The sequence below is a fragment of the Emys orbicularis genome, chromosome 12 (genome assembly GCF_028017835.1).
Source record: "Emys orbicularis isolate rEmyOrb1 chromosome 12, rEmyOrb1.hap1, whole genome shotgun sequence".
In the NCBI taxonomy this organism is placed as follows: domain Eukaryota; kingdom Metazoa; phylum Chordata; order Testudines; family Emydidae; genus Emys; species Emys orbicularis.
The window spans coordinates 49755774-49780244 of NC_088694.1; the positions used below are offsets into that span (position 1 = coordinate 49755774).

Below are 24471 nucleotides of genomic sequence, written 5' to 3' on the forward strand. Positions count from 1 at the left end.
TGAAAGGTAACATAGGGCCAGAAAGAGTTAATTAACTCATAGACTGACCTGACCCAGGGCCAAACTTTATAAAGACTGGTTAGGAAGATATGTAAATACATAGAGCTTTGAAATGCAACCTGCATTGTTAGAGATAGAGGGGTAGATGTTTGCTCAGGTCTTGTAATGTCAGCAAACAAGTCTTGTCGATTGCTATAGCTTTGATTCAGAGATCAAAAAAGGAGTAGTGCTGTAATATTTAGGAAGATACTTGAGTGAAATAGTATTATTGTCTATATGTCTCTTTGAAGGTTGTGGCAACCTGTATCTGAACTCAGAGTAGCAACCGTGTTAGTCTGTATCCACAAAAAGAATAGGAGTACTTGTAGCACTTTAGTCTCTAAGGTGCCACATGTACTCCTGTTCTTTTTGTATCTGAACTGTTTAATGGATAAATTACCCTGTGCTAATTGCCAGGATGTTAGGAGAAGGGAAGTGAAGCCTATTGTTTTCTCAGGCCAAAAGGCTGCTGGAAAAGTATAAAAACCCCAGGACACGATCCTTCTTCATCAGAGATCTGCTTTGGGTTTCAAGAGGGGGAAACCCTGAGCCATAAGGCCTGAGATCCCCAGTCATTGACTGGAGTCACCCTGAATGTGGACATTGGACTATTTCTAAGAGGACATTTGGCAACTACAAGCTCATCTCTGCTATATGTATCTAACCCTCAAGAACTGAAGGCAAGTCTGTCTGTATATTCATCTTTTAACCAACACTCTCTCTCTTTTCTTTTTTAATAAATTGTAGCTTAGTTAACAAGCATTGACTATAAGTGCGTATTTGGGGTAAGATCTACGTTCTAATTGGACCTGGGTGTGTGGTTGAGCCTTTGGGGTTAGAAGAACCTTTTTTTTATATGATGAGATAAAATTTTCAAATCATCATCATACCTGACATGTGTGTCTGGGTGGAGGCCTCAGGCTGGGCACTTTAAGGGAACTTCTGTGAGGTAATACAAAGGCTGTTTTGGGCTGGTTGGTAAATCTAAGGATTGGAAGATCCACCAGCTTTTGGGGTTTGTCTGCCTCGTTCTGTTTGCAGTTCACCCTGATTGAGTGACCTCAGCGGGCTCCCACGGGCACCATTGTCACAAGCCCTCAGTGACCCCGCTATCCCCCCGCCACCTCCTCCAGCACGTTGGTGATGAATAGACCTGGGGAGGGGGGACAATACAGCGAGAGATGTACAGTGCCGTGCACCCGCCAGGGACACCCCCCCCCATGCCTCCTCCAGCACATTGGTGACGAACAGACATAGGGGGAGGACACAGTGGAAGACATACAGCGCCGTGCATCCCCCAGCGACCCCACTACCCCCCGCCGCCACCACGTTGGTGACTAAGAGACCAGGGGGGAGGGTGGACAACACAGTGAGAGACGTACAGCGCCGAGCACCCCCAGCGCGCCCCCGCTCACCCCGCTCGCTGCCCGGCCCCAGCCCGGCACGGAGGCTCTCGGCAGCCCGGCGGAAGTAGCCCGCGGCGTCGGGATCCAGGTGGGGCCGCGCCCCCAGCCCGGGGGGGTCCGACCCGGGCCGCCGCCGCTTGCGCCCAACGCCGCCGCCTCGGGGCGGGTCCGCCATAACCGGGCCGGGAGCGCACGTGGGGCTCGCGAGGGGGGCTCGGCTACCGCGGCATGCCCCGCCCCTATCCCGGCATGCAGTGCGCCCAGCCCCGCCCCTGTCCCGGCATGCCCCGCGCACTAGGCCACAAGTCCTATGGGGGGGGCAGGGCCTCATCTAGTGCTGCCAACTTTCTAATGACACAAACCAGAACACCCCTGCCCCGCCCCTTTTCTGGGGCCCCGCCCCCGCCCGCTCCATCCCCCCTCCCTCTATCCCTCACTCTCCCCCAGCCCTCACCCTCAGTCAATTTCACCGGGCGGGGCAGGGGTGGGGGCTCTGGGGTGGGGCTGTGGCTGACGGGTTTGGGGTGCAGCAGGGGGCACTGGGGTGTGGGGGCTCTGGGCTGGGGCTTGGGGTGCAGGAGGGGGTGCTGAGGAGGGGGGCTCCAGGCTTGGGGTTGGGGTGCAGGCTCTGGGGTGGGGCCGGGGATGAGGGGTTTGGGGTGCAGAAGGGGGCTCAGGGCTGGGACGGGGCAGGTATTGAGGGCTGCGGGATGGAGGGAGTTTGGGTGCAGTAGGGGGCTCTGGGCTGTGGCAGGGAGTTGGTATGCGGGGGGGTGAGGGCTTTGGGGTGAGGCCAGGGATGAGGGGTTTGGGGTGCAGGAGGGTTGCTGGGGTGGGGGGGGTCTGGGCTGGGTTAGGGGGTTGGGGTGCGGGAAGGGTGAGGGCTACAGCTGGGGATGCGGGCTCTGGGGTGGGGCCCGGGATGAGGGGTTTGGGGTGCAGAAGGGGGCAATGGGCTGGGGTAGGGGGTTGGGATGTGGGAGGGGGTTTGGGGTCCCGGTGAGTCTCACTGCGGCTCCCGGAAGCAGCCGCCAGGTCCCTGCAGCCCCTAGGCGCATGGGCAGCCAGGGAGGCTGTGCATGCTGCCCTCAGGCCTGCAGGTACCGCCCCCACAGCTCACATTGGTCACGGTTCCTGGCCAATAGGAGCTGTGGAGCCAGCCCTCGGGGCCGGGGCAGCATATGGAACATCTGTGGCCGCCAGGACCTGGGAGCCACGAGGAGCTAGGGCAGGCAGGGAGCCTGCCTTAGCCCCCGGACCCCTTCGGAGCCGCCAGGGTCCCTTTTCGACCAGGCGTTTCTGTCGAAAACCAGATGCCTAGCAACCCTAGCCTCATCCTGCACATGCAGGAGCCCCCTGGCACAGTGCCCCCTGTGGCCAAGCCGAGAGGTGGGGCAGGGCTGGGACCCCCTGGCACAGTGCCCCCTGTGGCCAGGCCGAGAGGCGGGGCAGGGCTGGGACCCTCTGGCACAGTGCCCCCTGTGGCCAGGCCGAGAGGTGGGGCAGGGCTGGGACCCCCTGGCACGGGACCCCCTGGCACAGTGCCCCCTGTGGCCAAGCCGAGAGGCGGGGCAGGGCTGGGACCCTCTGGAACAGTGCCCCCCGTGGCCAGGCCGAGAGGCGGGGCAGGGCTGGGACCCCCTGGCACAGTGTCCCCTGTGGCCAGGCCGAGAGACGGGGCAGGGCTGGGACCCTCTGGCACAGTGCCCCCTGTGGCCAAGCTGAGAGGCGGGGCAGTGCCAGGACCCTCTGGCACAGTGCCCCCTGTGGCCGGGGCGAGAGGCGGGACAGGGCCGGGACCCTCTGGCACAGTGCCCCCCGTGGCCAGGCCGAGAGGCGGGGCAGGGCTGGGACCCCCTGGCACAGTGTCCCCTGTGGCCAGGCCGAGAGACGGGGCAGGGCTGGGACCCTCTGGCACAGTGCCCCCTGTGGCCAAGCTGAGAGGCGGGGCAGTGCCAGGACCCTCTGGCACAGTGCCCCCTGTGGCCGGGGCGAGAGGCGGGACAGGGCCGGGACCCTCTGGCACAGCGCCCCACCAGGACCCACCCCCTGGTCCATGGGCCCGGCTTGTCACCCCTGTGCCCTGCGTGGGGCTGGTTCACACTGTGTAAGGCTCGAATGGGCCCAGGTCTGTGTCCCTGCAGGGCAGAGGCCTTACATCGACTGGCAGATCCCTGCTCCAGCGCCAAGCCCCGCAGGGACCCACAACCATGCCCCGTGCCCTGGGGGCACCCCCCAATGACTCGGCTCTGACATCACCCAGCCCTTACTGCCCAGGCTGTGCAAAGCTAATGCGTCACATCTACGCACCTACCTGGGCCCAACACTGACTGTGAGTAGGTGGGTGGGTGGGGAGTTGGCATTCCCCGGGGCAGACAGGGAAGAACCCAGGTGTCCAGGTGTAAGAGAATACTGGGGAATGCTGGGCTGGTGCCAACTGGCCAGGCTTCCCGACCTTGTGTGACTCACGATTCCCCTCCCGGCTGGGACGCCAACACCCACCGAAAGCAGCAATTAGGGTGCATTCGGCCTGAACACTCAGCATGGCTCAGAGTGACAGGGCTGGGCGGGGAGCAGAACCCAGGAGCCCAACCCACCGGGCCCCACTCCCCTCCCCAAGCTGGCATAGAACCCAGGAGTTCTGGCTCCCAGCCCCCTGCTCTAACCACTAGTCCCATTCCCCTCAAGCTGGGATAGAACCCAGGAGTCCTGGCTCCCAGCCCCCTCCCGCTCTAACCACTAGACTCCCCTCCCCTCCCAAAACTGGGGATAGAACTCAGGAGTCCTGGGCCCTAGTTTCACCCACCCACCGACTAGATCCCATGAAAGTTTTGAAACATTCCCCCGACCCCCAACATTTACTCAAACCCTGCCCCTTTAAGAGCGAAGCAGCCCCTTTAAGAATGGGGACTTTCTCTCCCGCTTGGCGGGCTGTTCTCTATGCTCGGTGCAGGGAAGGAGAGGGATGGTAGAGTCCTAGCAGGCTCTCCCCTCTCTGTGTGCGGTGGTTGGTATTGCCCGCAGGAGTCCTGCGCTGCAGCCAGCCGGGCGGTTCCATCTCACCCCTGCCTCCCGTCCGCGCTTTGGTATTGCCCCCTGGGGGCCTCTGGGTGCAGCCCGTCCGGCCCCCGTGGCCCTCCGCAGGTTGGTATCGCCGCATTGGGAGCCCGGCCAGTTTCCCCGGGAGAGACCATTCCATGCCCTGGGCGGGGGGAGGCCTCGGAATTCGGATCAAGGGGGGTGCCTCCGGGTTCAGCGCCCCAAAGGCGGGGCTAAGCAGGCAGGTGCGGGCAGGAGGTGAGGGGCATGCAATGGCCTGGCCCAGGGGCTACTCTGACTCAGTCCCAGAATGCACCTGGCGGCATGATCTGGGGTTGGCATGAGTGGCAGTGTGAACCCACTGGGCCCCCGGACGCCTGGGTTCCTTGTCGTGCACGCAGCCCTGGGGCCCCTGGGGGCCTGAGTTCCCCGAGTCGGGGATGGGCACTGCGGGGCTGTCTCAGTGCTGGATCCCCCCAACCCTCATCTCTCCTCTCCTTTAGATCCAGTAGGTTCAGAGTCTGGACCCTGATTTCTTGTCTCTGGGCTCCCCCACGGCTGAGTCACCATGGTGAGTGCAATCCCATCGGCTACCCCAGCCCCCACCCATTGCCCCTCAGGGGGTGATCCGAGCCCCACTCCCCAGTTACTACCCTGGGATAACTGAACACAACCCCAGGCACACTGCATGCCTGGGTTCCCGGCCCCGTGCCCAATACAGGGGCAGTCCCCAGCGACCTCGCAGGGGATTACTGCTACCCCCCAGGGGTGTCCCTGCCCCCTAGAACTGCCCCACGGGATCTGGTTTCATATTCAGGGTTGTGGATGCAATCACGTGGCCCTGACACCTGCCCTTGCTCAATCCCATAATGCACCTGGGTGGGGAGCATGGTGTGAAGGCCTGGGGCAGCAACCACCCCTCCCCATTTACACAGCCTCCTCCCCCCCAGCACGGCCGTCTGAAGGTAAAGACGACGGAGGAGCAGGCCGAGGCCAAGCGCCTGGAGCGGGAGAAGAAGCTACGTCAATACGTAGCCGCCACGACCGCCATCTTTGAGAAGGTGAGATGGGCTGGGAGCATGCCCTGCGCCCTGCCGGCTGGGGGCAGGTGGGGGGAGCGGGCTTCCTGCTGACCTTTCACCCCTGACCCTTGCGGTCAGCATGGCTTCCTGGGGTGCAGTATGACCTTTATGCTCGGCCACTGCACATTGACCTTTGACCCCATGGCCTTTCCCTCGCTCTGCGTGGTCAGGCTGTGCTGTAACCTTTGACCCCTGACTTTACACTACACCTTGTGTGGATTGGCTGCGCAGTGATCTTTGAACCCTGGCCTTCCCCATCATGGGCTATTGGGGGCATGCTGACCTTTGAACCTTGACCTTTCTTCCAGTGGGTGCCCCCTTAGCCTGGATCCCTCCTGGTCAGAATGACCTTTGACCTGACTCCCCCCAAACCAGAGACGAAGATAACTCTGACCTTTGACGTTGGCCCACTGATGTTGTTTGTCACCCCAGAGCTCTTCCCCTCCGAGTCATGAGTGGTTAAGGTGCAACCTTTGATCTCTGACCTCTCCCCTCAGTTGGAGATGGTTGGATGAGTGTGTGACCCTTGGCCCCTGACCATTCCCCTCTGGGCCAGAAGCAGTTGGATGTTTGGTGGCCTTTGACCTGTATCTAGGATGACCTTTGACCCTGCTGTATTCCCATTGGGTGACTGGAGATAGCTGAGGTTGAAGAATTGGGTCAACGTTAACCCTTGACTTTCTTCTGGCTCGTGAGTGGTCATGACACATTATGCCCTTTGGCTCATGGCCTTTGACCCTTGATCAGAAGCAGATGTGGTCAGGTGACCTTTGACCACTGCCTGTTGGTCAAATGTTGGCATGGGTGGGTAGAATAGTTGCCCTTTGATCCCTGACCTCTGACATTTCACCCCACTGCGGGAGGGACATTGATGTGAATGGTGACCCCTGACCTCTTTATCCTTTGGACGAGATAGGGTGGCTCCAGGTGAGGGTTGTGGCATGACCTTTGACCCTCTGACCTTTCCCCTCCCCAGAGGAAGACAGGACAGCTGGACAAAGAGGCGCTGGAGCTGACCAATCAGATCTTGGGGGTCAACCCCGACTTCGCCACCCTCTGGAACTTCCGCCGGGAGATCCTCCTCCGCCTGGAGCCGGAGGGGTGAGGGGGGTCTGGAGGGGCGGGGGAGGGAAGTCTAGGGGGAGAGGGCCAGAGGGGCAGGGAAGGAAGGTATGGAGGGGGAGGGATGGGGGAGCTGGGGAAGGGGGGTATAGAGGATGAGGGGTAGAGCGGGGGCCTGGAGGTGAGGGGGGAGGTTAGGGGAGGGGGAGAAGGGGGGTAGTTCGGGGGGTAGTTTGGGGGGTTGCAGGGAACCTGGAAGAGGGGGAGTCTTGGGGTCAATATGGGATTGACTGTGGTTTGGCGGGGTCACTGGCTCTGACCCCCCCGAGTGGCAGGTCCCCAGGGGGGTCGGGTTGGGGTTGGGGGGCTCCTCGGCTCTGACCCCCCCGAGTGGCAGGTCCCCAGGGGAGCCCCCGGCTCTGACCCACCCCTCGTGACAGGTCCCTGGAAGAGATGCAGTCGCTGTGCCGCGGGGAGCTCTCGTTCCTGGAGTCCTGCCTGCGGGTGAACCCCAAGTCGTACGGGACGTGGCACCACCGCTGCTGGGTGATGGAGCATGTCCCCCACCCCGACTGGGCCCGCGAGCTGGAGCTGTGTGCCAAGTTCCTGGAGATCGACGAGCGCAACTGTGAGCTGGGCCCCGGACCCCCAAGACCCCCGACCCTGGATCCCCACCAAATCCCCTCACCCCCGATCCCCCCCCCCCAAAAAAAACCTCTGACCCTGGATACCCCCGACATCTGACCCCAGATCCATCCTGGATTCCCCCAACCTCTGACCCCAGGTCCACCCCCAAACTCCTGACTTCTGACCCCAGGTCCACCCTGAAACTGCCATACCTCTGACCCCGGGTCCATCTCCCACCTCTGAGCCCAGATCCTCCCAAAAAAACCTAGATCTCTGACTCCAAATCCTCCTGAACCCCTGACCTCTGACCCCAGGTCCATCGCCGGACCACCCCTGCCCTGACCCCAGATCCACCCTACTGTCCTGACCCCAGATCAACCCCAAACCCCACTGCCCTGACCCCCGATCCACTCCAGCCTTTGATCCCAGATCCACCCCTGAAAACCCCCAGACCTCTGACCCCAGATCCACCCCGAACCCCACCGCCCTGGCCTCTGACCCCAGATCCACCTCTGACCCTCACTGTCCTGACCTCTAACCCTGGATCCAGCCCCAAACTCTCCCTTCCCTGACCTCTGATCCCAGATCCACCCACATACCCTCTGACCCCAGATCAATCCCAAAACCCTGTTGCCTTTACCGCTAACCCCGGATCCACCCTGAACCCCCAGAATCCCGCTGCCCCGACTTCTGACCTCTAGCCCCACCTGTGACCCCCAAGCCCTGGCATTCCCGCAGGTGCTCGGGTGGCGCGGGGCCATGGGCAGCGGGGCGGGGCGGGGGGCAGCAGGGATTCAGTCTCTGACCCCCCCACTCTCTGGCGCTCCTGCAGTTCACTGCTGGGATTACCGGCGCTTTGTGGTGCAGCGCGCCCAGGTGTCGGCCGCGGACGAGCTGCACTTCACCGACCGCCTCATCACCCGCAACTTCTCCAACTACTCGTCCTGGCACTACCGCAGCCGCCTGCTGCCCCGGCTGCACCCCGACCCCCGGCAGCCGGGCCGCCCCACCGAGGCCGTGCTGCTCAAAGGTCAGGGCGCCGGGCGAGGGCTGGGAGCCAGGACTCCTGGGTTCTCTCTCAGCTCGGGGAGGGGAGGGGAGTCTAGTGGTTGGGGGGTTGGGAGCCAGGACTCCTGGGTTCTCTCCTGGCTCTGGGAGTGGCGCTAGTGGGTAGAGTGAGCAGGCTGGGAGCCAGGACTCCTGGGTTCCTTGCCAGCCAGCGGCCCGGCCCATGGGTGGAGTTATTCCTGGCGAAGGTCCCCACCTGCTTGGAGAGATCCCTGAGCCTCTGCCCTGCCCTGAACTTGGCAGAGACGCCGTTCCTGGAAGCTTGACCCAGTTGGGACGTTGCTGACGGGTTCTGCAGGCCAGAGGAGGCACCGGCCCCGCCCGGCTCCCTGTGACCTTGGCACGAGTTCCCCAGCCGAGCGCCGCCGGCTTCAGAGACAGGGATGGCACCTGGGAACCTGCCCTGGGGCGACTGTGCCTCAGACAGCTTATGGGGAGGGCCAGGAGAGAGTCCTAGGGCTAGATCAGGGCCAGCACCCTCTAGAGAGGACAGGCCCCGTGTCCCATTCCCTGCTCCCCTGAGCCAGCCAGTCCCTGCCCCGGGCCCAGATCGGGGCTGGCACCCCCTAGAGGAGAAAGGCCCCGTGCCTCGTCCCCCACCTTGCTTTCTTCTCTTGCCCTGCCAGAGCTGGAGCTGGTGCAAAACGCTTTCTTCACCGACCCCAACGACCAGAGCGCCTGGTTCTACCATCGCTGGCTGCTGGGCAGAGGTAGGCGCCTCCCTGCTGGCCACGTGACAGAACGGTACCCGAGTACTGGAGGGGGCAGGGACTCATCCTGTAATATCCAGGCGCTCTTTGGCAAGCCGAGGATTGGCTGATGCTGCCGGAGTACTTGAGCGATTCCATCTGGCTGTAGAGACCAACTCTGGACTATATTCCATTAGTACCCAAGTACTGTGAGCAACAATAGCAGTCTGGGGTACCTCACACTGTGGGCACAGCCCCTGACTACGCACCAGTGGTGGCCAATTACTGCGTGCTGGAGGATAACGCCCCCCTGGAGTATAGTCCAGTGGTGCCTGAGTATTCTTTTGCTCTAAGTCTCTCCCTGCAGTATGATTGCATGATACCGGAGTACTGCATGGGGCAAGGAAGCCATATCCCTTAGGGTATGGGCCAGCAATACACAATTACTGTTTAGCGAGGAGAGAGTATTGTCTGAGATCCACTAGGCCAGGGGTGGGCAAACCTTTTGGGCCGAGGGCCACATCTGGGTGGGGAAATTGTATGCAGGGCCAGGGCAGGGGGTTGGGGTGCGGGAGGGAGTGCGGGGTGTGGGAGGGGGTGCGGTGTGCAGGAAGGGGCTCAGGGTAAGGGATTGGGGCAGAGGAAGGGTGCGGGGTGTACAGGGGCGGCTCTAGGCACCAGCAAAGCAAGCAGGTGCTTGGGGCAGCCCATTTGCAGGGGCGGCAGCCGGCAGGGATCCAGCAAGGGAGCTGAGAACCAACAGGGGGCCCTGGGAGCTGTAGTTCCTTCATTAGCTCCTGCCTATAGAGCCAGCCCTGGAGCAGGGAAAGAACTACATTTCCCAGCATTCCCTTGGCCGCTATCAATGGGAAAGGGAGGGGGAGGGAGTATGGTAGCTGAAACCTCATGCTGCAGCTTGCTGTGAGTGGAGAGCTCACTGCTACAGCGGAGTGGCACTGTGAATGGGGAACAAGTATGCCCAAGGAGTAGAAGGCTTTGGCCCAGATATGCCCTTCAGAAGACATCCCCAGACTGGATTAGGGATACTGGTGTGACCTCACCTTGCAGCCCCCAAAGAAGGAAGTGGGTGGACTAAATGGACAGTGCCCCTCTCTATCTGAAGCCTAGCAAGGGAGGTACGTGGATCCCACTAGAATTTAAAATGAAAAGTAAGGGAGGGGAGGCTCTGCTAGAGGACCTGGGCAGCTTTAGATACAGTACCAGGCACGTAGGAGGATTTCCACTTCTGAGCCATGGAAGCAGAAATTGACTCTTCCTTTCCAGATTGAGCTAATATTCAGAAAGAGAATCTAGCACCTGCCCTGCAGATTTGAACACCTCAAAATTCAGGAGTGCTCAAGCTCAATTCGGGCAGCTGTTACTTCATTTCTCCCAAATCAAATATACTGATCCACTGTAACTTGCTGTAGAAAAAGTAGGATAAAATTGAGCAAGAAATGCTTCCCAGTGGTTATTTTCAACAGCCTTTGCCATTTTTTTTTAGTTTTGTTTGTTTAAAAGGAAGACAGTGATATTGCATTGGCAAATTCCCCATAGAAACAACGAGTGGAACAAAAGAATAATAAAGGCACCTCAACTTTTCCTCATTTATGGAGGACAGTCTTATAATATGCACCCAGATATTCTCCAATCACACAAGCTGAAAATTGTTCCACTTTACTACAGTTCTGTAACCATATGGGAACCAAACCTGTCTGTGTTCTGTGCGCATCCAAAATTCCTGCTGAACGACCCGCCCTGGGAGCGAGTTACCAGTGACCCAGGGTTGGGGCAGAAGGAGGGTGCAGGTGGGGGGGGGGAGAGCCCAGGGCTGGGGCAGCAGGGTGTGGGTGGGGGGGGGGGAAAGGCAGGGAGCCCAGAGCTGGGGCAGCAGGGAGTGCAGGGGGGGGAGCCCAGGGCTGGGGCGGTGGCGGGGGGAGAGCCCAGGGCTGGGGTGGGGGGCAGACAAACATTTTTTTGCTTGGGGCGGCAAAAAACGTAGAGCCGGCCCTGGGGCTGTAGGAGGGGTCTCAGGGCAGGGGGTTGGGGTGCGGGCTGTACGAGGGGGCTCAGGGCAGGGGGTTGGGGTGCAGGAGGGGTGCGGGCTGTACGAGGGGGCTCAGGGCAGGGGGTTGGGGTGGATGACGGGTGCGGGCTGTACGAGGGGGCTCAGGGCAGGGGGTTGGGGTGCAGGAGGGGTGCGGGCTGTACGAGGGGGCTCAGGGCAGGGGGTTGGGGTGCAGGAGGGGTGCGGGCTGTACGAGGGGGCTCAGGGCAGGGGGTTGGGGTGCAGGAGGAGTGCGGGCTGTACGAGGGGGCTCAGGGCAGGGGGTTGGGGTGCAGGAGGGGTGCGGGCTGTACGAGGGGGCTCAGGGCAGGGGGTTGGGGTGCAGGAGGGGTGCGGGCTGTACGAGGGGGCTCAGGGCAGGGGGTTGGGGTGGATGACGGGTGCGGGCTGTACGAGGGGGCTCAGGGCAGGGGGTTGGGGTGCAGGAGGGGTGCAGGCTGTACGAGGGGGCTCAGGGCAGGGGGTTGGGGTGCAGGAGGGGTGCGGGCTGTACGAGGGGGCTCAGGGCAGGGGGTTGGGGTGCAGGAGGAGTGCGGGCTGTACGAGGGGGCTCAGGGCAGGGGGTTGGGGTGCAGAGTGCAGGAGGGGGCTCAGGGCAGGGGTACAGGAGGGGTGCGGGCTGTACGAGGGCGCTCAGGGCAGGGGGTTGGGGTGCAGGAGGGGTGCGGGCTGTACGAGGGGGCTCAGGGCAGGGGGTTGGGGTGCGGGCTGTACGAGGGGGCTCAGGGCAGGGGGTTGGGGTGCAGGAGGGGTGCGGGCTGTACGAGGGGGCTCAGGGCAGGGGGTTGGGGTGCAGGCTGTACGAGGGGGCTCAGGGCAGGGGGTTGGGGTGCAGGAGGGGTGCGGGCTGTACGAGGGGGCTCAGGGCAGGGGGTTGGGGTGCAGGAGGGGTGCGGGCTGTACGAGGGGGCTCAGGGCAGGGGGTTGGGGTGCGGGCTGTACGAGGGGGCTCAGGGCAGGGGGTTGGGGTGCAGGAGGGGTGCGGGCTGTACGAGGGGGCTCAGGGCAGGGGGTTGGGGTGCGGGCTGTACGAGGGGGCTCAGGGCAGGGGGTTGGGGTGCAGGAGGGGTGCGGGCTGTACGAGGGGGCTCAGGGCAGGGGGTTGGGGTGCGGGCTGTACGAGGGGGCTCAGGGCAGGGGGTTGGGGTGCAGGAGGGGTGCGGGCTGTACGAGGGGGCTCAGGGCAGGGGTGCAGGAGGGGTGTACAGTGCAGGCAGGGGGCTCAGGGCAGGGATGCAGGAGGGGTGTACAGTGCAGGCAGGGGGCTCAGGGCAGGGAGTTGGGGGCCGGGGTGCAGGAGGGGTGTACAGTGCAGGCAGGGGGCTCAGGGCAGGGGTGCAGGAGGGGTGTACAGTGCAGGCAGGGGGCTCAGGGCAGGGGTGCAGGAGGGGTGTACAGTGCAGGCAGGGGGCTCAGGGCAGGGAGTTGGGGGCCGGGGTGCAGGAGGGGTGTACAGTGCAGGCAGGGGGCTCAGGGCAGGGAGTTGGCGGCCGGGGTGCAGGAGGGGTGTACAGTGCAGGCAGGGGGCTGCTTAGGGCAGGGAGTTGGGGTGCGGGCTGTACGAGGGGGCTCAGGGCAGGGGGTTGGGGTGCAGGAGGGGTGCGGGCTGTACGAGGGGGCTCAGGGCAGGGGGTTGGGGTGCAGGAGGGGTGCGGGCTGTACGAGGGGGCTCAGGGCAGGGGGTTGGGGTGCAGGAGGGGTGCGAGCTGTACGAGGGGGCTCAGGGCAGGGGGTTGGGGTGCAGGAGGGGTGCGGGCTGTACGAGGGGGCTCAGGGCAGGGGGTTGGGGTGCAGGAGGGGTTCGGGCTCCAGCCCAGCGGCATTTACCTAAAGCAGCTCCGGGGTGGCAGCGGCGCCGCACTGCTCCAGGAAGCCAAAGCTCCCATTGGCCGCAGTTCCCCGTTTCCAGCCAATGGGAGTTGCAGGGGGCGGTGCCTGGAGGCAAGGGCAACGCACGGAGCCCTCTGCCCCCCCTCCCCCCCCCCCCCCCGCCTGAGGGCCGCAGGGACATGTGCCGGCCTCTTCTGAGAGCGGCGCTGGGCCCATGGCGCCACAGGGGGCAATCCCGCAGGTCGGATCCAAAGCCCTGAGGGGCCGGATCCAGCCCGTGGGCTGTAGTTTGCCCACCGCTGTACCCAGGATGGTACCTGAGTATACTGTGCTGGGGTATACATCTCCTATTGTTACCCAGGTACTGGGTGCATTTGAGTAATACCACCCGGGGGTATAGTACAGCAGTACTCAAGTAGTTTGTAATACTGGGTTACAATCGGCTAATAGCCAAGTATTGTCTGGGGTAAGGAAATATCCTTGTGAAGGGTAGACCACTGATACCCAAGTACTGCTTAATGAGGGAGAATTGTCCCATGGTACCTGAGTACTTGGGAGACCCCCTCCCTGGCGTATAGTCCAGTGGGATCCAAGTACAGTAACTCCTCGCGTAAAGTCGTCCCGGTTAACGTCATTTCGTTGTTCTGTTGCTGATCAATTAGGGAACGTGCTTGTTTAAAGTTGTGCAATGCTCCCTTCTAACGCTGTTTGGCAGCCGCCTGCTTTGTCCACTGCTTGCAGGAAGAGCAGCCGTTGGAGTGAGCTGGTGGGGGCTTGGAACCAGAGTGGGCTGGCAGCCCCCCCATTAGCTCCCCTAAGTTCCCTGTGCGGCAGCCACCCAGCAGGCTATCAGTCGCCAGCAGTTCAACTGTCCCTCCCCCCACTGCCCTGTGCTGCTCCTGCCCTCTGCCTGGGAGCTGCTCCCGGGAGCCTCCTGCTTGCTGTGCCGGGGGGGGGGGGGGGGGGGGAGGGTTGCCAATGTCAGGGTGTCCCCCCTGCCCCCCACTCCTGTACCCAGCTCCACAGAGCGGGGGGGCGAGGGGGGCTTGCTGGCAGCAGCTGCTGTTTGAACTTGCTGATCTACTTAAAAAGGCAATGTACTTAGAGTGGGGTCAGTGCAGTGATGAGCTCCCAAAATCCTAAGAACCGGTTCCCTACCGGGTCCTCGGCGGCACTTCGGCGGCGGGGGGGGTGTCTTCACTTGCTCCAGGTTTTCGGCGGCAGGTACTTCACCCGGAGTGAGTGAAGGACCTGCCACCAAAGTGCTGCCCAAGACCCGTTAGGGAACCGGTGCTTAGGGAACTCTGCACCCCTCGTAGAGTAGCCCCTTTCCCTTGTGTGCATGTTCTAGACAGGCCCCGCCCCCTCAGAATGGCCCCGCTTCCAGTCTGTCCAAGTAGCCCCGCCCCCCAGTGTGTTCCACGTGCCTGTCTCCCCCCCCCGCCACCCACCCATCCGACCCCAACCCACGTCCTGCCCCCGACTGCCCCCCTCAGAATCCGCAACCCATCAACCCCCCCCTCCTTGTCCCCTGACCACCCCCTCCCAAGATCCCCCCACCCTAAATGGCCCCTAGGACCCCACCCCCTACCCAACTCGCCCTGCTCCCTGTCCCCTGACTGCCCCAACCCCATCCACCACCACTCTGACAGACCCCCGGAACTCGCACGCCTACCCAACCCCCCCGTTCCCAGTCCCCTGACTGCCCCCCCCCCAGAACCTCCAACCGCTCCCTACCCCTTATCCAACCCCTCCTCCCAGCCCCCTTACCATGCTGCTGTGTAAGGATGCCGCGCAGCCGCTGGAGCTTGCAGCCCCACCCCCTTACCCAGAGGTGAAAGTAAGCTGGTACGCCCCCATACTGCATACCGGCAAGAGCCGGTGCGCCGTACCGGGGTGGCCCGGCTTCCCCAGGGGGCAATTTAAAGGGCCTGGGGCTCCCAGCAGGGGCTGGAGCCTCAGGCCCTTTAAATTGCCCCCAGAGCCCCACTGCTGGAGCCCTGGGGTAGGGCTGCGGGGCTCTGGGGGCTTAAAAAGTTCGTTGCTCCCCCTGCTTCTACTGCCCCGGCCCTTTAAATAGCCGCCGGAGCCCTGGGGTAGCGGGGGGCTCCAGTTTCCTCTGCCGCCCCGGCCCTTTAAATAGCCGCGGGAGCCCCGCCGCTTCCCCAGGGCTCCGGCAGCTCTGCGAAGCGGGGGGGGAGCGTGAGAGCCTCAGCCTCCCCAGCTGGGAGCTCAGGTGGGCCAGACAGGATGGTCCCGCGGGCTGGAGTTTGCCCACCCACCCGCCCCTTTAGGAACCGGTTCTACACCAGTTTCTAAATTTAGCAACTGGTTCTTGCGAACCAGTGTGAACCGGCTCCAGCTCACCACTGGGTCAGCATACTTAAAGGGGCAATGCACGTCTCTCTCTCTCTCTCTCACACAGAGGGTGTGTCTCTGTCTGCCATGCTGTCTCCCCTCCCTCCATCCCTGCTGCCCTGTAGAGGGTGAGGCCACATTAACAACAACGTGTTAACCCTTGAGGGCTCAGCCGCGTGCTAGTTCATCATTTAGCAGCAAGGCATTCCCTGGGAAATATCCCACCCTCTGACTCCACCACCTCAACCAAGCTTCACAATCAGCACTGCTGTGTACAGCATTCAATTGTTTGTTTAACACTTATACTGTGTGTGTGTGTGTGTGTGTGTGTGTGTATATATATATATATATATATAAAAAATATAGTCTTGTCTAGCAAAAAAAATGTCCCTGGAACCTAACCCCCCCAATTTACATTCATTCTTATGGGGAAATTGGATTCGCTTAACATCTTTTTGCTTAAAATCACATTTTTCAAGAACAGAACTACAGCGTTAAGCGAGGAGTTACTGTATAGTAGAGTTTCAGAGTAGCAACCGTGTTAGTCTGTATCCGCAAAAAGAACAGGAGGACTTGTGGCACCTTAGAGACTAACAAATTTATTTGAGCATAAGCTTTCGTGGGCTACAGCCCACTTCATCAGATGCATCCGAAGAAGTGGGCTGTAGCCCACGAAAGCTTATGCTCAAATAAATTTGTTAGTCTCTAAGGTGCCACAAGTCCTCCTGTTCTTTTTCTATAGTAGAGTGTTACTACACAGTCCAGGGCTGGTATACTGCATTGATACCCCAGTACTTCGTGCAGAGCAGTAATACCAGCCTGGGGGATAATGCAGCTATTACACAAGTATTGTATGAAATCTGCTATGTCCCCAGAGTTCAATGAGATACCTGAGTACTATGTTGTATTGCCCTAGAGTATAGGTGAGTGTTCGCTGCGATGTATTTGAATACTGCTTGGTACGGCTGGGCTGCTTCCTCAAAACAGCCCCTTGATGTTATCTGAGTACTGTGTGGTACTGGCTTTACTCAAGTGCCGAGTAATATTGCTCCAGGGTTTCCTCTAGTGGTACTCAAGTACTGCTTGATCCATGGCAATGTCTCCTGATGGTACCCAAGTACTGTTTAGTACTGGCGAGCAACGTCACTGTTGTCCGTTTGACCCAAGTGCTGTGTGATGCATGCAGATTCCTCCCCCAAAGTATACCATGATGGTACCCGAGTAACCCTATAGCACTGGTGACGTTGTAACGCTGAGTTACTCCAGGGCATTGTGCAATGATACTGGAGCATTATACGAGTCTTTGAGATCTCCCCTGAGCATACCCTAACAGTGCCCGCTGCCCATATAGCATGGAGGATACTCAAGTTCTCAGTAACGTTACTGCAGGGTATTGGCCAGTGGTACTAGAGTCCTATGCAAAGCATAGAGCCGTCTCCCCCAGACAGCACCCGAGTACTGCTGCTACTCAAGCACTGAGTAATGTTACTCCAGGACATGATCCAGTGATACCACGTGATGCATGGGGATTCCCCCCTCCCCCGCCAAGCATACCCTGAAGGTACCTGAGTACTGCACAGCACTGAGAAATGTTACTCCAGGACTTGGTCCCATGACACTGACCCCCCTTCTCTCCCCGTAGCCGAGCCGGAGCCGACTATCCTGTGTGTCTACGTGAGCCGAGAGGACTCCTCGCTGGCGGTGGCTTTCTCCCAGCCTGTGGTGGTGAGTACCCGCGAGCCGGGGTGGAGGGAGGCAGTGCTAACCCGGGGCTCACAAGCGTCTCCTCCGGCAGGTGATGCCAGGATCCTGTGACCTGCTGCTCTTCGCAGACGAGGCCCCCCTGGCGGTGAATTGGCACACACCCAACGGGAAAAACCGCCCTGGCCTCATGTGGGTATCCTCCCAGACGCCTGGGTTCTCGCCCACTCGGGGAGGAGAGTGGAGTCTAGTGGTTAGAATGGGGGGGGGGGGCGCGCTGGGAGCCAGGACTCCTGGGTTCTCCGGAAGGGGAGAGGGGTCCAGTGGGTTAGAGCAGGGGGGGCTGGGAGCCCAGACTCTTGGGTTCTTTGGGAGGGGAGTGAGGTCTACTGGCTAGAACCTTTTTCCTTGACCCACCCCTACCCCAGCTGTGTGACCTGCCGGCCTCGGCCCTCAACGAGCACTGGCCCCAGCACACCTTCCGGGTGCACTGGGCGGGTGGGGAGTCCCAGAAGGAGTGTGTCCTCTTCAAAGGTAACCAGGCACCTCCCACCCCCGAAAATCCACCCCCCCCCACCCCTGACGCTCTGCCTCTGCCCCCACAGGCTGCAGCGATGGCTGGTGCCGGGACTCCGTCACCGAGGAGCAGGTGTTCAGGTAGGAGACCCCGCCCCCCACCCTGGGTCATCTGCCCCTGAGGGAAGTCCTGCCTACTCCCCCAGAAGCTCCACCCCTCGCAGAGTAGTCCCTTTTCCTAGTGTGCATGTTCTAGACAGGCCCCGCCCCCTCAGAATGGCCCTGCCTCCAGTCTGTCCAAGTAGCCCCGCCCCCCAGTGTGTTCCAGACAGGCTCCACCCCTAAAGAGCAGCTCTGTCCCTTTCCATTCGAGACTAGCACCGCCTCTCAGATAAACCACACCTCCTGATTGTGTGTGGGTGGATAGGCTCCTCCCCCTGGGGTTGCCACGCCCCCTTTAAGTGCATGTTTCACACTAGCCCCCATCCCTTGAGTATCTTTAGTAAAACACACACACACACACACACACAGACACACACACACACACACACACAGACACACACACACACACACACACACACACACACGGTCTGTAGTCAGAGCTAGCTCCTCCTCCCCCATTTGAGTGCAGCGCAGCGCCCCCCCCCCCAGGATGGGCCCCAGCCCCACCCATCTCAAGTGCTGGCTGGCCCCCTAACCTCCCCCCTCCCACCCAGGTGCGAGCTCTCCGTGGAGAAGTCGACTGTGCTGCAGTCGGAACTGGAGTCCTGTAAGGAGCTGCAGGCCCTGGAGCCGCAGAACAAGTGTAGGTACCTACCGGACGCCTGGGTTCTAGTGGTTAGAGCAGGGGGGGAGCTGGGCGCCAGGACTCCTGGGTTCTATCCTGGCTCTGGGAGGGGAGCAGGGTCTAGTGGTTAGAGCAGGGGGACTGGGTGCCAGGACTCCTGGGTTCTATCCCGGCTCTGGGAGGGGAGCCGGGTCTGGTGGTTAGAGCAGGAGGACTGGGTGCCAGGACTCCTGGGTTCTATCCCGGCTCTGGGAGGGGAGCAGGGTCTAGTGGTTAGAGCGGGGGGGGAGCTGGGTGCCAGGACTCCTGGGTTCTATCCTGGCTCTGGGAGGGGAGCAGGGTCTAGTGGTTAGAGCGGGGGGGGAGCTGGGTGCCAGGACTCCTGGGTTCTATCCTGGCTCTGGGAGGGGAGCAGGGTCTAGTGGTTAGAGCAGGGGGACTGGGTGCCAGGACTCCTGGGTTCTATCCCGGCTCTGGGAGGGGAGTCGGGTCTGGTGGTTAGAGCAGGGGGACTGGGTGCCAGGACTCCTGGGTTCTCTCTGTCTCCGCAGGGTGTCTCCTCACCATCATCCTCCTCATGCGGGCCCTGGACCCCCTGGTGTACGAACGCGAGACCCTCAGCTACTTCGACACCCTGAAGGTGAGGGGCGGGGGGAGGGGAAAGGGGATCTTTGGGGGAGGGGGGCTCGGAGCTGCACTTCCCAGCCCCCCACCCCGCCATCTCTCTGCCCCCCCAGGCCGCTGACCCCATGCGCTCCGCCTATCTGGACGACCTGCGCAGCAGATTCCTCGTGGAGAACAGCATCCTGAGGATGGAGTACGCCGAGGCCAGGGTGGTGGACCTGTCCTGCCGGGTACGGGCCGGGGGCAGGGCCGGGAGAACAAAGCGCAGGGGCAAGAGGGGACTAGTGGGCGGAGCTGAGAACAGGGAGAGGCGGGGGGGTGGAGCTAGAGGATTGATGGAGGGGTGAGCACTAATGAGTGAGGCCAAATGGGAAGTGGGCGGGACTAGAAGGGGCAAAGGGCGTGGCTAATACAAGAGGGGAGGCAGGAGGTGGAGCAGGGGACAGGAGTGGAGCTAAGAGAACAGGGTGGGGCCAGAAAGGCAGGGGGCGGAGCCAGGAGGCTGAATGTGCAGGAGGGGACAGCAGGGGTAGAGCTGATGAAAAGCCAGACGAGGTGGAGGAATAGAGGTCGGGGCCAAGTAGGTGGGTGGGGCTGAGGAGCAGAGACCCCCTCCCTCCAGCTCTCTCTGCCCCCCAGGGCCTGACCGTCCTCTGCCACCTGGAGCAGCTGCCGCTCGTCACCCACCTGAACCTGGCCGGGAACCGGCTGCGCCGCCTCCCTCCCGCCCTGGCCATGCTGCGCTGCCTCGAGGTGAGAGACCCCAGAGAGGGGAGGGACCCAGGCGTCCGGGCGCCCAACTCCTCCCCCGGTCTAACCACTAGCCCCACCCCTGGAGCGGAGAGGGCCCCAGCCCCCCTCCCCTGGTCTCAACGCTAGGCCCCCCCCACACCGCCCGGGAGCAGGTAGAGGGACCCAGGTGGCCGGGGGGGGAAGAGGGGGCGTGTCACTGATTCTCTGTGTCCCCAGGTGCTGGAGCTGGATGGGAACCAGATCGAGACCCTCGAGGGGCTGCCCCCCCTCCCCCGCCTGGAGGAGCTCTCAGCCTGCAGCAACCGTATCCTCCAGCCCCCCCGCATGGGGCAGGGAGCCCCTCACGGGCGGCGGGGGAAGGGCAGTGGGGGAGGGGAGAAAGGAGAGGGGGTGGAGGAGGGGCAGAGGAGGGCTGGGATGGGGGGAGCTCTGGGGGGTTGGGGCCCCTCTAGCCATTGCACCCTCCTTGACTCTGCTGCTCCTCCCCCACCCCCAGGCATCCAGCGACCTTCTGACCTGCGACCTTTGGCCTCCTTCCCCAAGCTCCGCCTCCTGGCCCTGCGGGGGAACCCCCTGGGTGACCTCCCTGATGCCCAATCAGAGCTGGCCGTGCTGCTGCCCCGCGTGGAGATCGCCCTCGCCTGATTGGCCGGGAGCGGCTGGCCCTGCCCGTTCTCCCCTGCCCGCCAATAATTTATTGGACCCGGGAAATAAAAGGTTAAAAATGTCCTGGTGTGAACTGAGTCATTGGGTGCCCCTCCTGACCCGCAGCCCCCCTTTGCTCCCCCCTCCAGCTCTGCCGGTGCCCCTCCCGACCCACAGCCCCTGCTGGTGCCCCTCACTCCCGACCCACAGCCCCTGCTAGTCCAGCCCACCCGCTCTACCGGAGCCCCTCCAACCCACAGCCCCTGCTAGTCCAGCCCTGCTCCCCCCACACCCTGCCGCTGCCTCTCACTCCCGACCTGCGGGCCCCCCAGGCTGCTGGCCTGCTCCCTGGGCAGAAGGAATTTACTCTGACATCACCCCTCTCTGGGGCAGGGCCCCGCCTGTTACACCGAATTCCTCGCACTCGTTGCTCCGTTGGGCTGCTGCACCCCAGCGGAAGCCGTGACATCCGCCGCTCGCCCGCAGTTGCTTCACGCTCTTCATGGGAACGGTGACACCCCGACACGCAACTGGAGCCATCGCAGGGGTTACGACATCCCGGGCGTTTCTTGGCACATCAGGCCTTGAGTGATATGGGGCAGCACCCGGCCAGCCCCACCCGGGGCTCCTCCCCCCCCGCTCCCCAGCCCCACGGTGCCAGGAACCCCGGGCGGGGAGCCAGGTTCAAGTGGGAGACACTTCACAGCCTCCTCCCAAATTCCTGACTGGGCAGGGCAGGTGGGGAGCCCCAGGTTGGGCTGGCAGGGGGCTGTGAGGGGCACCAGCAGGGCTGGGCTAACGGGGGCTGTGTGGGGGGAGTGAGGGGCACCGGCAGAGGTGGCGGGGGAGGCCCCGTGTCCAATTCTCTGCCCCCCTGAGCCAGCCAAACCCCACCCTGGGGCTGGCTGTGAGCCAGCCCCCCGCAGGGGGAGAATCCCTGGGCTCCGTGGGGCAGGTTGGGCTGGTTTTGTCTGTTCCAGCGTTGGCCTGACTGTGCCAGGGACGGGGGGGATTTGGGGCCCTAATGAGCATCTCTGGGGGGAGAGGCAGGCTGGGGGGTTCTGGGAGGAGGAGATGCCCCAGTGTCCCCGCAAGCCCATCTGCTCCCTGCTGGGACAGCCCCCCTCCCCCAGCCTCACTCTCTTCCCACGGCCTGTCCCGATGCAGCCCTATCAGCTCCTGGGGTTAGCACGGCCCGGATGCCTGGGTTCTGTCTCTGCTCTGGGAGGGGAGGGAGGTCCAGTGGTTAGAGCAGGGAGCCTGGCAGCCCGGACTCCTGGGTTCTCTCCCAGCTCTGTCCTGGCAACGTGGGGAATGGTTGCTGGGGGCTGTTCAGTGGCACGGCAGGTTGGGGGAGCAGGAGACGCTGCCTCAGGGAGGTGGTTACAGCAGGGAAGCCGACGGGGTCCCCCCAGCCAGCAGGGGACTGGGGGACTCCCCACAGCACATCCCCTGCGGAGCAGAGGGCCGGGGGCAGGGGATGGAGCGGATGAGAGACAGAGAGGGAGTGGGGTGGATGGAGAGAGGGGGGCGTATGGGGCTAGATTAGCTGGGGTGTCCATGGGGAGAGAGATGGGGTGGAGGGGGACAGATGGATTGAGGGGTGTGTAAGGGGACAGAGAGGTAGGTGATAGATGGGGAGGTGGGGGTGTCTCTGGGGAGGGGTGCAGGGTGGGGATGGGGTGTCTGGGGAGGGGTCTGAGGATGGAAAGGGGGTGCGGTGTGGGGTGGGGGGATGGACAGGGGTATCTGTGAGGATGGGTAGCTGGGGGGTGGGGGGTGTTGCCAGGCCCTGCTAGAGGAAGCGCCTGGGGGCCGCTGAGGTCACCCAGCTCCTCCCCCCCGTCACGGGTGACTCGCGGGTCGCTGGGTGCGGACCCTCCCTGACCCCCCGGCCCCCGCCGGCCCCGCCCCCTGGCTCCTCCCCCCGCCCCCTGCGCTCCCAGCTCCGGAGCGCAGCGCCTGGCCCCAGAGCGCAGCGCAGCGAGCGAGCGCCCGGCCAGTGAGTGCGGGCTCCGGGGCTGGGGATTTGGGGGCTGAGAAGTTTGGGGTGCTGGGGAAGAGGTGTTGGGAGTTTAGGGGGCAGAGGGAAGAGGGGCTGGGGATTTGGGAGGCTGGGGAAAGAGTGGTGGAGATTAGGGGTGCTGGGGAAGAGGTGCTGGGAGTTTGGGTGCTGGGGGGTTGGGGGGCTGGGGAACGAGTTGCTGGGAAGTTTGGGATGCTGGGAGATGAGGTGCTGGGGATTTGGGGGGCTGGGGAAGAGGTGGTGGAGATTAGGGGCGCTGGGGAAGAGGTGCTGGGAGTTTGGGTGCTGGGGGGTTGGGGGGCTGGGGAAAGAGTTGCTGGGACGTTTGGGGTGCTGGGAGATGAGGTGCTGGGGATTTGGGGGGCTGGGGAAGAGGTGGTGGAGATTAGGGGCGCTGGGGAAGAGGTGCTGGGAGTTTGGGTGCTGGGGGGTTGGGGGGCTGGGGAAAGAATTGCTGGGAAGTTTGGGGTGCTGGGGGACGAGGTGCTGGGGATTTGGGGGGCTGGGAGATGAGGTGGTGGAGATTAGGGGCGCTGGGGAAGAGGTGCTGGGAGTTTGGGTGCTGGGGGGTTGGGGGGCTGGGGAAAGAATTGCTGGGAAGTTTGGGGTGCTGGGGGACGAGGTGCTCGGGATTTGGGGGCTGAGAAGTTTGGGGTGCTGTGGAAGAGGTGTTGGGAGTTTAGAGGGAAGAGGGGCTGGGGATTTGGAGGGGCTGGGGAAGAAGTGGTGGAGATTTGGGGGGCTGGGAAGTTTGGGGGGATGGGGGAAGAGGTGCTGGGATATTGGGGGCTGGGGACGATGTGCTGGGGATTTCGGGGGGCTGGGGAAGGAATGGGGTGGAGTTTGGGAGTTGGGATGCTTGGGGGCTGCAGGAGCTGGGCGCTTTGGGGTGATGCGGTTGTGGGGTGCTTAGCCTGGGGGCGGGTTGGGCCCTGGCAGACTGTCCCGGGTCCCCTCCCCATAGCCCTGGTCCTCAGTCACTGAAGGGAGGGGAGGGGTGTGCAGTGGCTCTCAAACTTTCGTGCTGATGACCAAGCCTCTGAGTGCGACCCCCCCCCCCCTTATAAATGAAAAACACTTGTTAATACACCTCTACCCCCATACAACGCTGTCCTCGGGAGCCAAAAAATCTTACCGCGTTATAGGTGAAACCGCGTTATATCGAACTTGCTTTGATCCACCGGGGTGTGCAGCCCCGCCCCCCCGGAGCGCTGCTTTACCGCGTTCTATCCGAATTCGTGTTATATCGGGGTAGAGGTGTATATTTAACACCATTATAAATGCTGGAGGCACAGCAGGGTTTGGGGTGGAGGCTGACAGCTCGCAACCCCCCATGTAATAACCTCGTGACCCCCAAGGGGTCCCAACCCCCAGTTTGAGAACGCCTGCATTAGAGGGAATTCGAGCAGGGGGGTGTCTGGGTGTCAGGACTCCTGGGTTCTGTCTCCAGCTCTGGGAGGGGAGGGGGACTAGTGGCTAGATGGGGGGGCAAGACTCCTGGATTCTCTCCCCAGCTCGGGGAGGGGAGGGGAGGGGGGGCTAGTGGTTAGAGCACGGTGGGGGGGGGGGGTAGGACTCCTGGGTTCCAGAGGCGTCGAATTTCTCGATTCCCTGTTAAATTTCCACTCTGTGAGCAGGTGGGGCTGGAGCCCCACCCCCCGCCATAACATCACCGGGGCCTGCTCCCATTGGGCGCGGTGGGGTAACCCCTTCTGACCCCTCTGCCCCAACCCCACCCTGCGCTCCCATTGGCTTCCCTGGGCCCCAGCCACGCCCCCGTGTCACAGCCCCCCCCCCAGTGCCCGACCCAGGTACTGCAGCCTGGCCGGCTCTGGGCTCTCCTCGCACCCCCTGAACCCCAACGTCACCTCCCCGGCTGTCTGTCCGTCCCCATGCACGTTCCCTTCCTGGCTCAGGCTGGGCATCTGACACAGAACCAGGGTGAAGCATCTCTGACCTAGTTCCTCACAGTCCCGAGGCCGATTTCCCCATCGCTTGGTTCCTGCTGCTCCCCCTGACACATGTCAGGAAGTGATGTGCCCCATACTGAAATGCAGCCGGCTCTGGGGTGGGACACAGCTGGGGAACAGCTGCATATAACAGTGCCGGGGAACTGTGTTCACTGCTTGTCTCTCTCTCACCCCAGGCAGG

General features: G+C 62.4%; 1 protein-coding gene across 1 annotated transcript; it reads left to right on the top strand.

The window, feature by feature from the left end:
• Positions 1–4530: 4530 nt before the first annotated feature.
• Positions 4531–20322, top strand: RABGGTA (Rab geranylgeranyltransferase subunit alpha). Its single transcript, XM_065414549.1, has 17 exons — positions 4531–4589; positions 4988–5055; positions 5420–5545; positions 6543–6667; positions 7069–7256; positions 8088–8285; positions 8950–9033; positions 16911–17003; positions 17074–17165; positions 17398–17503; positions 17575–17626; positions 18202–18290; positions 18824–18912; positions 19010–19126; positions 19536–19649; positions 19866–19953; positions 20146–20322. The coding sequence occupies exons 2-17, from the start codon at positions 5053–5055 to the stop codon at positions 20292–20294; spliced, it is 1713 nt and encodes a 570-aa protein (XP_065270621.1). The 5' UTR covers positions 4531–4589; positions 4988–5052; the 3' UTR covers positions 20295–20322.
• The last annotated feature ends 4149 nt before the right edge of the window (positions 20323–24471 follow it).